The 12,065-nt window shown below is 42.3% G+C and overlaps 1 protein-coding gene across 3 annotated transcripts in view; it reads left to right on the top strand.

Moving 5' to 3' along the window:
* The window catches only part of fryb (furry homolog b (Drosophila)), a 55,091-nt gene that overhangs the window by 21,276 nt on the left and 21,750 nt on the right, over positions 1–12,065 (top strand). For all 3 annotated transcript variants that reach the window (XM_019275745.2, XM_019275743.2, XM_019275744.2), the window contains exons 3-23: positions 8–61; positions 200–339; positions 790–880; positions 1,657–1,736; positions 1,868–1,948; positions 3,288–3,456; positions 3,784–3,876; positions 4,068–4,166; positions 6,974–7,075; positions 7,618–7,721; positions 8,005–8,113; positions 8,301–8,387; positions 9,141–9,312; positions 9,415–9,547; positions 9,765–9,872; positions 9,981–10,107; positions 10,454–10,567; positions 10,727–10,891; positions 11,153–11,239; positions 11,329–11,588; positions 11,748–11,937. In XM_019275745.2, the coding sequence (XP_019131290.2) occupies positions 8–61; positions 200–339; positions 790–880; positions 1,657–1,736; positions 1,868–1,948; positions 3,288–3,456; positions 3,784–3,876; positions 4,068–4,166; positions 6,974–7,075; positions 7,618–7,721; positions 8,005–8,113; positions 8,301–8,387; positions 9,141–9,312; positions 9,415–9,547; positions 9,765–9,872; positions 9,981–10,107; positions 10,454–10,567; positions 10,727–10,891; positions 11,153–11,239; positions 11,329–11,588; positions 11,748–11,937 (2,565 nt within the window). The remainder of the gene's footprint in view (positions 1–7; positions 62–199; positions 340–789; positions 881–1,656; positions 1,737–1,867; positions 1,949–3,287; positions 3,457–3,783; positions 3,877–4,067; positions 4,167–6,973; positions 7,076–7,617; positions 7,722–8,004; positions 8,114–8,300; positions 8,388–9,140; positions 9,313–9,414; positions 9,548–9,764; positions 9,873–9,980; positions 10,108–10,453; positions 10,568–10,726; positions 10,892–11,152; positions 11,240–11,328; positions 11,589–11,747; positions 11,938–12,065) is intronic.

Below are 12,065 nucleotides of genomic sequence, written 5' to 3'. Positions count from 1 at the left end.
CTCACAGGAGAAGCCACTGAACAAATCTCTGCAGAGAGGAGAGGACCCCCAGTTCGACCAGGTGTGTGTACCTGACATGGACACGTGTCATTCAAATCTAGCCAGAACACTTATTTTGGAATGGGGTTAACCTCTCTCTATCTCTCTCTCTCTCTCTCTCTCTCTCTCTCTCTCTCTCTCTTTCTCTCTCTCTCTCCAGTTGATCAGCTCTATGAGTTCTCTGGCAGAGTACTGTCTGCCGTCTATCCTGAAGACTCTGTTCGACTGGTACAAGAGGCAAAACGGGCTGGAAGACGAGTCTCATGAATATCGACCCAGGGCCAACACCAAGTCAAAAAAGTGAGAGGACACTCAAGACACACACAGGCACGCACACACACACACACAGACACTCAAGACACACACAGGCACGCACACACACACACACACTCAACTGTAAAGCTCTGCTCTGCAGTCAAAGATTTGATTTGGACTAACTTGTCACATACACATAAACCAGCACATATAAAATGGACACTAAAGACACTAAACAATAAGAAATACTGTATTGCAGATTAACCATATGTGACCCCACAAACAGCAGAAAACATACACAGATAAACTGCACTGATGAGTGGACCAGATGTACCTACAATTAATTGATTAACAGCAATTTAATAAAAGCAGGTTCTCACATAGGACACGCACAGAGACAAGAACAGGACAGTGGAACCCCGTATAGTATCAACACCGTTGCAATGAACGTGACAAACAATGTTTCTGTTTCTTTGTTTTGTCTGTCTGACTCAGCGATGAGCAACAGAAGGACTACTTATTGGAGCGGAGAGATCTGGCGATAGACTTCATCTTCTCTCTAGTGCTTATTGAAGTTTTAAAGCAGGTGAGTCTTAATTTACTGTGCGATCAATCACTTTGCACTGTGCCATCTGTCTCCTCACACTTATTAGAGTGAGTGGCTTTTACTTTGGAGATAGAAAAGTCTGTCCTCAAACAAAGACACGCTGTTGTTAACCTTTTTTCAGTCCTTTAATACCGATGTCTGCATAACACTGTAAAAGGCTTTAAACAATCACAGAAAACAATTAGAATATTTAGCACGCTCTTGTTTGATTTACATCTTGACATCATTTGTGCAGTATTTCCCACCCCTCTCCTGTGAAACTGTAACTAATTTACATTACATTACATTACATTACATTACATTACATTGCATTTAGCAGACGCTTTTATCCAAAGCGACTTACAGAGGAGGACATAAGCTGAGAAAGGTGTAAAGGAGCACAGAGTAGTTGTTAGTTTTGTTAGTTTTGTTAGGCAGGGAAGCATAATAAATATAATAAAGGTAGAAAGGGATGTTGCTGTTCTGGTAGCTGTTGGTAGGTCATTCCACCATTTGGGGACAACCACAGAGAACAGTTTAGAGTGACCTCGCTTTGCGAGAGGCGAGGGTACAACTAGACGGTTTGTATGAGCGGAGCGTAACGCCCTGGTCGGGACGTGAGCCTTAAAACAAACAGTCATTTGCATACTATTTGCATACTCCATTGACTGTCAGCACAGTAGAAAGAAATATCTGATTTGAGCATGTTTTGATTAAATGTTCATAACCACAATGAACATTTCAAAATAAAATCACAACTTCTTCTCTCAATCCAGATCCCCCTCCATCCTCTCCTGGATGGACTCATCCAAGAAGTTATAAACCTGACCTTCAAACACTTCAAATACAAGGAAGGGTAAGAATGATGACATACAGACATACAGTGCAACACAGTCCTAACTTTCTGACCAGCTGCAGAGTTGATTGATAAAATCAATATAACAGCACTGCACATGGATAATATTCATTCTTGTGTTGACTTCTTAGGTACTTGGGACCCAACACAGGCAACATGCACATAGTGGCTGACCTCTATGCTGAAGTAGTGGGAGTCGTAGCTCAGTCCAGGTACTGTTGTGCATGTGCAAATGAATGTTTATACTGTTTGTGTATGTATGCACGTAAAATGTTTGTGTATCTACAGGGAGCTTATTGTAAGGCAGTGTGGATTATTTAGTGTAAATGAAGTAAAGTAATGTACAGTCATTGTTTTTGTGCCACATTTCACAAAACAGTCACTAAAATATCCAGAATTCAGTTTTTAATGTGGTTTTATTTCTTTATTTTTACAGTTTACTGCAAAATTCTTTGTGTAACTCACATAAATTAAATTTGTAATCTAGGTCATGTGGAGCTGTGGGCTGATTTAGCAGGGTGGAAGATTGAATGCGTAGCTACAGCAGCTACCTGTCCTCTCCTTGACCCCATTTTTAGTAGAAACCAATGAGTGCAAATGAGGAATAGAAACAAATGCCTGCCATTCCATGTGTGTTAGTAGTATGATTGTGTGTGTGTGTGTGTGTGTGTGTGTGTGTGTGTGTGACACTCAGATGATGGTCCTCTGTATGTTTAATGTTGTGTGTGATGACAGATGAGCGCTGTTCCCATTTTCCACGAGGTTATTACCGTGATGGAGGAGGAGCGGGTTCACAGGATAGCTCAGTCACTGCTCTCACACACACACACACACACACGCACACACTAGCTGAACCATTGCATCATTTCACACAGTCATCGATCTAATAATGGATCAAAGTCAATACTTTTGGATCAGCTTTACCAAATGTCTTCTTCGTGGACGATAGATGGGTCTTCCACGTGATTAAGCTTCCTCGTTGGTTTCTAACACTTTCGAGTGTTATTTATTCGTAGCACATTATTTACACGCAGGGCTATGAAAAGGCTGAGTACACACAGCTTGGGCGCATACTTTATTCTCTCTTCTTGATCTGTGTGCTTTTCCAACTCGGTTTATGGGTTTGCAGTGTTTATGTGCATCTTATTTAACTCAGCACTAAACAGAAGGCTGATGACTGTTCCACTTACTTAACTGCTGTAGCAACCCATGTGAGGTATGCAAAAGCACGGCCACAAAAAAAAAACACACACATGTACACATTCTCTCCACATCACCCTCCAGATGCCATTCTAAATATAGGCCTGCAGAGCACTGCTGGTTAAATCTATCTGGATGCTGGGTACATACACAAGCACACACACACACAAGCACACACACCCATGTGCATATGCAGGAAAAAACAGGTGCACAGAGGAGTGAGAGTAAGAAGAGTTGTCTACACATGACACAACGTTGTAGTAATCCCACTTACTGTACTGAGAACTGAGAACCATTTACTGGAACGCAAGAGAACTGAGCGAAAACTGGTTACCTCTTCCTCCTCCGCAGGTTCCCAGGAGTGAGGAAGAAGTTCATCTCCGAGCTGAAGGAGCTGAGACAAAAGGAGCAGAGCCCTTACGTGATCCAGTCCACCATCAGCCTCATCATGGGACTCAAATTCTTCCGCATCAAAATGTATCCGGTGGAAGACTTTGAAGCCTCCTTCCAGTTCATGCAGGTCAAATCATTTACCTGTTATTTACATGTCAACAAATTGTTAAGATGCTCCAGGTTCAGGAATTTCAGGGAGTGTTCACACAGGCATGCTGTGGAAGCAGTTTAGTGCTATCAGAGAGCTTATCCTATTGGTTCCTCTGAAGTAATTAGAGGTTAAGTGCCTTGTTTATTGGCCTTTTGATTGTAACTGCAGTGGTGAGAATGCGTCTCATTTTACTTCTCCTATAACAAAGCAGTTTTTGAAACCATGCATTCAAAGAATCATGATGTACATACAGTAAACTGTTTATCTCACTGTTTCTGACTCTCTCAATCTTTCTGTCTTTAGGAGTGTGCTCAGTATTTCCTGGAAGTGAAGGATAAAGACATTAAGCACTCATTAGCCGGGCTCTTTGTGGAGATACTTGTACCTGTAGCTGCTGTAAGTTCATTTCATCTTACGCTAGAGTTGAAGTCTTTAAAATAAAAGGTCTATTCTGCTGTTCAGCATGTCTGCTGGTCTAAATAAATGGTTATTGTAGAGAACATGAATTTTAAGCTCATGAATAGAAGGTGTCAAGCTAAGGACAATGAGATTTTCTAAATAGATCTACATTACCTGTCCTCCCCCAGACTGTGAAGAACGAGGTGAACGTGCCATGTCTACGAAACTTCGTAGAGAGTCTGTATGACACCACACTGGACCTGTCCTCTAGGAAGAAACACTCTCTGGTAAGTTTCTCCTCGTATTCTGTTTCATCACTGCTCATCTCTCTTCATTTCCTCTCCATTAACAGCAACTGGTGAAAGCTCTTACTGTAACTCTGGGCTTTTATCTCTCCGTGGGAAGGAGACAGGAGTGCAGTGCGCAGTACATGGGCTAGTTTTTCGAAGCATTGCCAGATGGGCAATATTTGCCCACAGCAGGGACACAGGCAGAGGAATGAGCAAATTAGATGCAGTACATCTCCCTTATTAAGATAGTTATCTCGCATTAACAAGTATGCAATAAACAGCTCTGTTTAATTGTCAGGACTGGCGTGGTACTTTCTAAACAGTTTAGGCATGAATGTGTGTGTGTGACATAGGATTATGTAAAAAAAAGTATCTCAGTTCTTTCCTGGTAACAGGAAGTTTCCTCACTACTTATTTTTGTCTCATTTATCTCAAAGTCTAATGAAAAAAAACTGTAATTTCAGTGAAATTGTTCAGCTTGTTTTAGTTATTTTCCAAACTCATGTTTCATTTTTCTACATTCATTTTCTGTAATCGCTTATTCTTATCAGGGTCGTGGGTGACTGTACACCTTGGACAAGTCGCCAGTTCATCACAGGTCACATAGAGACAAACAACCATTCACACACATTCACACATACGCCCAATTTAGAGTCATCACTTCACCTGTTAAGGTTAATGTCTTTGGACTGTGGAGGAAGCCGGAGAGATCCCCCGCAGACACAGGACAACATGCAAACTAAACAGAGAAAGACCTAAGCTGAGGTTCAAAGGAACCTTCTTTAGGTTCCTGGTTCAAAGTTTCATTTATTTTAAAGTCAAATGAATTTCTTTTAGTTAAATTACGTTAAATTAAATTAAATTCAGTTAAATTTGTTTTTAATGTAAATCAGCTTGTTTGATTTATTTTCCAAACTTGTGTTTAATTTTTCTCTATTTTAGTGCTGCTTTAATATCTTCAAGATGCAGCGGCTCATGTCTACAAAATTCTTTTAACAATATTTACATTTGGAAATAGGTTGGAAAAAAACAAGGTCCATCCATCCATTTTCTGTAACCCCCCCCAGCTGACTTTGGGTGAGGGTGGCATACACCCTGGACAAGTCACCAGTTCATAACAAAGCGAAAACAATGTCTTTAAAAAAAAGTTTTTTCCCTTTAGTTTCTCTAAAAGTTGCCCCATCCTTTGTATTCAACAAACATTTGATAGGCAAATTAGATCAAGAACAAAACATGGCATCTGTCCAGCTGCTGTGTCGCATTAATGCCGCTTGCTGTTGATGGACTATCTGTGATATATGCAGGGCTGCAGACATGTCACTCAGCCGTCATACATGCTTCCTTCAGTAGATTCTCCAAATACTCCAAACCACCCATGCATTCAAAACTTGACAGGACTCTATGCACACACACTGTGTGTGTTTTCACGTTTTCCAAACAGTACAGTGCACTGGCATTCACGGCAAACAAACAGTAACCTGTCATGTCAGAGCAGAATGGACAAACACGAGAGGAATGAGAGTTATGCGGTGCATTTCCATAATAGTTATTCTTTGACATTTTGAGTGCCTGAGAGACAATAGAACACGAGATGAAGGGATGATACATATGCTCTTTGATAAGGAGTGACAGGTAAATGATGCACTTCCCAAACTAAACATTCCCTCAACCGTTCATGACAAGGGTGTACCTGAACTCACACTGGTCATTAAGAGCAAGGTATTGTGTTTAAGAATGATCAGCACGCAGACATGCCTTTACCAGATGATTAAACAGACTAGACAACTCTGAACCTTACGTTGAAATTTTTCACGTGTCAGTGTATTCTAGGATGGCACGGTGGTGCAGTGGTTAGCACTGTCGCCTCGCAGCACGAAAGTTCCGGGTTTGTGTGGAGTTTGCATATTCTGCATGATTGATTTGATTTTGTCTGCTGTATGAAATGACAGTTGTTCCCAAGTCCATAAACAACTCATCTATCCTTCTCATGAAGGCAAGATGAAGCTCAGAGAAAGAAATGTTTTGTTTTGTTAAACTGACTTAAAGGTCCAGTGTGTAGAATTTAGTTGCATCTATTGGTGTAATCGCTGCATTGCAATCTCCTCACATCACCCTCACCATCCTACTGTAAAAGGAGAAACCGTTGAAAGGCCTGTATAGAGTCACTGTTTAGTTTGTCTCTCCTGGGCGGCTGTAGAAACTTGCTGTTTCAACATGGCTGCCTCCAAGGAAGAGGACCCGCTCCCACTGTACAGTAGATATAAAAAACAAAAAAAAACATGACATGCAGGAAAGAGCCACAGGTCTGATTCAAACCCTGCTGCCGCGGAAAGGACTGAGCCTTTGTACATGGGGCAGCTGCTCTACCAACTGAGCTAAAGACACCCCTAAAAGCATAATCTTTAAGTAACAAAAACAAAAAAGATTCTTATTTTCAGGTGATTATACATGCATGAAAACACAATTATGAATATTATATTACATGTCTGCCTTATTCTGAAAATAAAGGCCCCAAATCTTACACACTGCACCTTTATTTAAAAAGACAGATGACTGTCAGTAAACAGTTTAATGATGATATTTATTTATTTATAAAAGCACAACTGGGATGTGATTGTTAAAAAAGCATACTGACGATTAATCTATGGTTCTCAGACTTCATTAAAGTGCTGTATGTTTCAAGGCAGTCTGAAAGTAATAGGCTGCATAGTTAATGTGTAATCCTTGTGAAGGAATGAATCATATATTCAATGACTCTGAATCTGTTGAAGCAAACGTGTCCCGTCTGTCTTCTCTCTCCCCAGGCTCTGTATCCTCTGGTGACCTGCCTGCTATGTGTCAGTCAGAAGCAGTTCTTCCTCAGCCGCTGGCACATTTTTCTCAATAACTGCCTCTCAAATCTTAAGGTCAGCCTCTCTGTCTGTAACATGCAAATCAATCTAACACACTGGGTTATTTTTACATATCACACACAGTGTAACTGCTACACAAACACAACAGCTATGCAGTCTGTACAATAAATTTCTGCCCTCTGGGACCAAAGTGGCAACCAGAACATGCACATGACACTGAACTTCACATGTCAAACTGCTGCAGTAGCACTACCTAATACGACTTCAGCTATCAAAACAGCTCTCATTAAGCATTCCCTCCAAGGGAAACACTGCAGGTTAAGACCACAGTGATTTATGGGGGCTCATAAACACAAGTTGGATTCATGATTACATTGTAAATGCAGAGAACGCAGTATGTGTAGCACATGCAGCGAATTATCACGTGCCTGTAAGGTACAGTATGTGAGGAATGCACGTCAGAGTACTACTGCGTTCAACTCTGAAACTTTGGCTGCCCTTTTGTCTGAGAGGGAACCCTGTGAATATTTTTGTTGTTTGTTGGGTGGAGGTAGGTGAAACACAGTAACCTTTTGTCTGCCTGTGTACGAATGCAGAATAAAGATCCCAAAATGGCACGTGTGGCTCTAGAATCACTTTACCGTCTGCTGTGGGTCTACATGATCCGGATAAAGTGCGAGAGCAACACTGGAACACAGAGGTAACATAAACGTGTAGTAAATGTATTAATGTCAACGACAAACCGGTTTCCAAAAAAGTTAGGACACTGTGGAAAGTGTAAATGTTTGACTTTTGTTCAACTGAATTTGGGACCCAAGCTCACAAAGGAAAAAGTGTGCTGTGGTCTGACGAGTCTTCAATGTTTTGAGACTAAAAAGAGGAACATAAAGATGATTTCACTGAGGTATTTAACTCAAAACTTAACTCTTCCTCCTCCCTTTCTCCTTTTGTCTCCTCTCGCTCGTCTCTCCTTCTTCCCACAGTCGTCTGACGTCCATCACCTCCACCCTGTTCCCCAAAGGGAGTCGTAGCGTTGTGCCCAGAGACATGCCCCTTAACATTTTTGTCAAGATCATCCAGTTTATTGCACAGGTGTGTATGGCACTTGCACTCTATGGTCCTTAAATGTTTTCTATTTACTATTTCTCCATATAATCAGTTTTAAAATAAAAATGTCCCATCTGTGCACTGTTGGTGATGTTCAGTAGATATACCAGCTGCTTCACACCACATTAAACTGTGAAATTCTGTAACACCGGTATGTTTACCCTCTGTTCAGGAGAGACTGGATTTCGCCATGAAGGAGATCATATTTGACCTGCTGAGTGTTGGGAAACCTGCCAAAGCCTTCAGTCTCAACCCAGAGGTAAAGAGAGCAGACGCAGACATTCAAGCGTGTGCGCATACACACACACACACACACACACACACACACACACACACACACAAACACACACACACACACACACAAACAAACACACACACACACCAATGATGAGCAGTCCAGTTCAATTTCCACTGTTCAGTCAACGAGGAAGGTAAAGAACAGTGTGTCCTCTGTTGTAAAATTGACAGCACCTTTTCGGTGATGATCATACACAGTGTGATTGCAGGGATCTGGTCATGTGACTGGAAATCATTAAAATCACTGCTATTTAAAGGGGAACTCCAAGTTATATTTGGTGGCTGTATGAAATCCGATGACCACATATAGTGTCACTTGTGTTAGCATCAGTTGGGGCTGAAGACTGGCTGTGTGGAGCTTTCCATACATTTCTAACCTTCTCCTGCTCTCTGCTCTCTGCTCCTTTTAACCCCTGTAAACGCAATAAGAACACACAATGTGGTGAGTGTGTTCTTATAAGAGACATTAGGATTCTGAGATTACAACGTATAAAACATTAATCATACAGAACATGTTGTAGCAGGAAATAACACTGTGCGATCACTTTTAATAAGAAAAGCAACAAAATATTGACTTTGATTTAAAAATAATCATCCCAGATAAACGTTTGCACACAAACTGCCTGATGATGTTTACTTCCTGCCATAAATTTGCCCTGGCTCTTGATAAACGGACTCCCCGGCGTGCAGTGAGGATGTTTTATCTGTGTTCCAGCGTATGAACATTGGTCTGCGGGCATTCCTGGTGATAGCAGATGCTCTGCAACAGAAGGATGGAGAGCCTCCAATGCCCAACACAGGAGCCACTCTGCCCTCTGGAAACTCTCTGAAGAAGAAGAAAACTTATCTTAGCAAGACACTTACCGAAGAGGAAGCCAAGCTAATAGGTATATGTGTGTGTGTGTGTGTGTGTGTGTGTGTGTGTGTGTGTGTGTGACTTTAATGTAGTCTCTGTAACTCCATGTGCTGTCTCCTTGTGTTCTCCATAGGCATGTCCTTGTACTACTCCCAGGTGCGAAAAGCTCTGGACAACATCCTGAGACACTTGGACAAGGAGGTGGGTCGTTGTATGATGCTCACCAGCGTCCAGATGCTCAACAAAGAACCAGAGGACATGATCACGTACGTAACTACAAAGTGCAGCAGCTACACTGTTCGGCGCTCAGCGCTGTTTGAAAATGAGACACAGAAATGAACATTTGCAAGCAAAAATCTTGCTTTTTTAATGACTGAGCTTTGCTGTGTGTTTTTCATGTTTATAGTAGATACACTGTTAACGTAGCCTGCGTAGCCTTAAGTGAGTTTTAACATGCTTCATATCCTCCTCCATCTTTGACAGCGGTGAAAGGAAGCCTAAAATCGACCTCTTCAGGACATGTGTGGCTGCCATTCCTCGTATCCTTCCTGACGCCATGTCCAAACCTGAGCTCATCGACCTGCTCTCACGGTGAGTCTGAGGGTGAAGAGATTTTATACAACTTCATCAATTTATTTGCTTTCTAACTTTTCAGCGAGATCTTGTTTATTCAACTTATGTTGTCATCCATCCCCTCAGACTCACTGTGCACATGGACGATGAGCTCCGTCTTATTTCCCAGAACTCCCTGCAGAGCCTGTTGCTCGATTTCTCAGACTGGAGGGAAGACGTCCTGTTTGGTTACACACATTTCCTTTTGCGTGAGGTAAAACTGAATGATATCCTGCATGTGCATTAACATGAAGAAAAGACTAGTACAGATTGAGCTCATTGAAATCTGTTGTAATCTTAATTGGTTATTAATCATGAATAACTACATATTTAAACACAAATTGCAATGTCTTTTGAAACATACATTCAAAATCTAATATATATCTAAGATTTAGAGACCAGTGTAGAAATCAGGCCATAAATCATTGCTCCTAGTTATCTGCCTTCATGGTTTAAGTTGATACTTAACACAACCAGAGTGATTCACAGTGAAAGACTTCATCTGTCCTCATCTTAGAGTGGCAGCCGTTCTATAAATGTGGCTTTCCAAACTATTCCAGGTCCAAGACACCCATCAGGGTCTGCAGGACGCATCTGTGAAGCTCCTTCTCCAGCTTCTCACACAGTGGAGGTTAGCTCTGCAGCTGCAGGGGAAGATGCGAGGTGGAGTTGAGGTTTGTACAATGTCATCTGTTTAAAATTATATCTTTCAAAAATATTTGTTATTGATACATTGGTCCAATGACTTAACTACAGGTTTATTCACTGGTTAAGCAAGGTGACTTCCAGCAGTATTTGTTAGTAACTTCTCCTTCCTCTTCTCTCTCCATCAGTCCAGCCCCAGACTGCCCGAGCGAAGCCCTCATGGCTCAGTGCTCCATGCGGTTGAGGGCCTGGCTCTGCTGCTGCTCTGCTCGTGTCAGATCAGCACGAGGAAGCTGGCAGTCGGCGTGTTAAGAGAAATACGCTGCCTCTTCACGGCTCTGGGACACGCTGAGGTAAATTACCAGGACCTCAAATCTTCCTCAAATTAACAATAACGAAGAACAATTTGGTACAGATTTAAATAGATGAATATGCAGTCCAAAGACAAATATTACCATCACGTATCAGACCTAGGACAGAAATAGCTGAATGGAATGGAGAGCCATCTGACCATAGCTGTGATAAGATATGCAGCATATGCAGCTCGTGAATTCTCTCACATTGTATGACGCTGTTATAAAAATAGCTGCTTCTATAAATGTCTTCCCCTGCAGGACGACGACAAACCCATGATAGAGGTCATGGACCAGCTGAGCCCAGCCGTAATGGACAGCTTTGTTCACGTGGCTGTCTCTGACTCAGTAAGTGTGTTTGTGTTGTGAACATTAGTGCACCAGATAAATCATTCAACATCTCCCAAACGACTTCTTCTGCTCTTCTCCTCCCTCAGTCCACGCTGCCACTCAGCCACCATGTTGATCTCCAGTGGCTGGTGGAGTGGACGGCTCGACTCGTGAGCAGTTCCTATGACGTGAAGAGCCCCAGCCACGTCTGGATCTTTGCTCAGTGTTTGAAGGACCCGTGGGTGCTCTGTCTGCACATCTTCCTGCGGCAGGAGCATCTGCCCAAACACTGTCCCATCGCCCTGGGATACGCCTGGCCCTACGTGTTCACACGGCTACAGCTGCTGCTGCCACTGGTTGACCCCAAGTACAAGAACACACATTTATTATACAGTACTTTTAGGCGTTTAACCAATTTCTGTAATAACCAATAACCTAACCTAACCTAATAACCAAATGATCTTGTATCTTATATAACACATCTATGAAAGATTAACCTGACCACTCTCCTTTTGGCTTTCTGCAGCAGTCCAGTCAATGCTAAGAAGACCAGCACAGCAGGCTCCAGTGACAATTACGTCTCTCTGTGGCGTAACTACCTGATCCTGTGTCTGGGTGTTGCTAAGCCGAGCATCATGTCCCCCGGTCACCTCAGAGCTTCCACACCAGAGATCACTGCCACCACGCCCGACGGCAGCGTCACCTATGACAACAAGGTGTGTGTTTGTGCCGCGAGAAGAAACCAGAGCTCGAAAGCGGGGCATGGAAAAGCTTGTGTGCCCCATGTACAAAGCTGCAGCAACCTGTCACTTTTTTGACGCAGTCTATTGAATAAACCTCAAAA

This window comes from Larimichthys crocea, chromosome II (assembly GCF_000972845.2).
Source record: "Larimichthys crocea isolate SSNF chromosome II, L_crocea_2.0, whole genome shotgun sequence".
Taxonomy (NCBI): domain Eukaryota; kingdom Metazoa; phylum Chordata; class Actinopteri; family Sciaenidae; genus Larimichthys; species Larimichthys crocea.
Note: the sequence above shows the minus strand (reverse complement) of the source record. Positions and strands in the feature narration are given on the sequence as shown.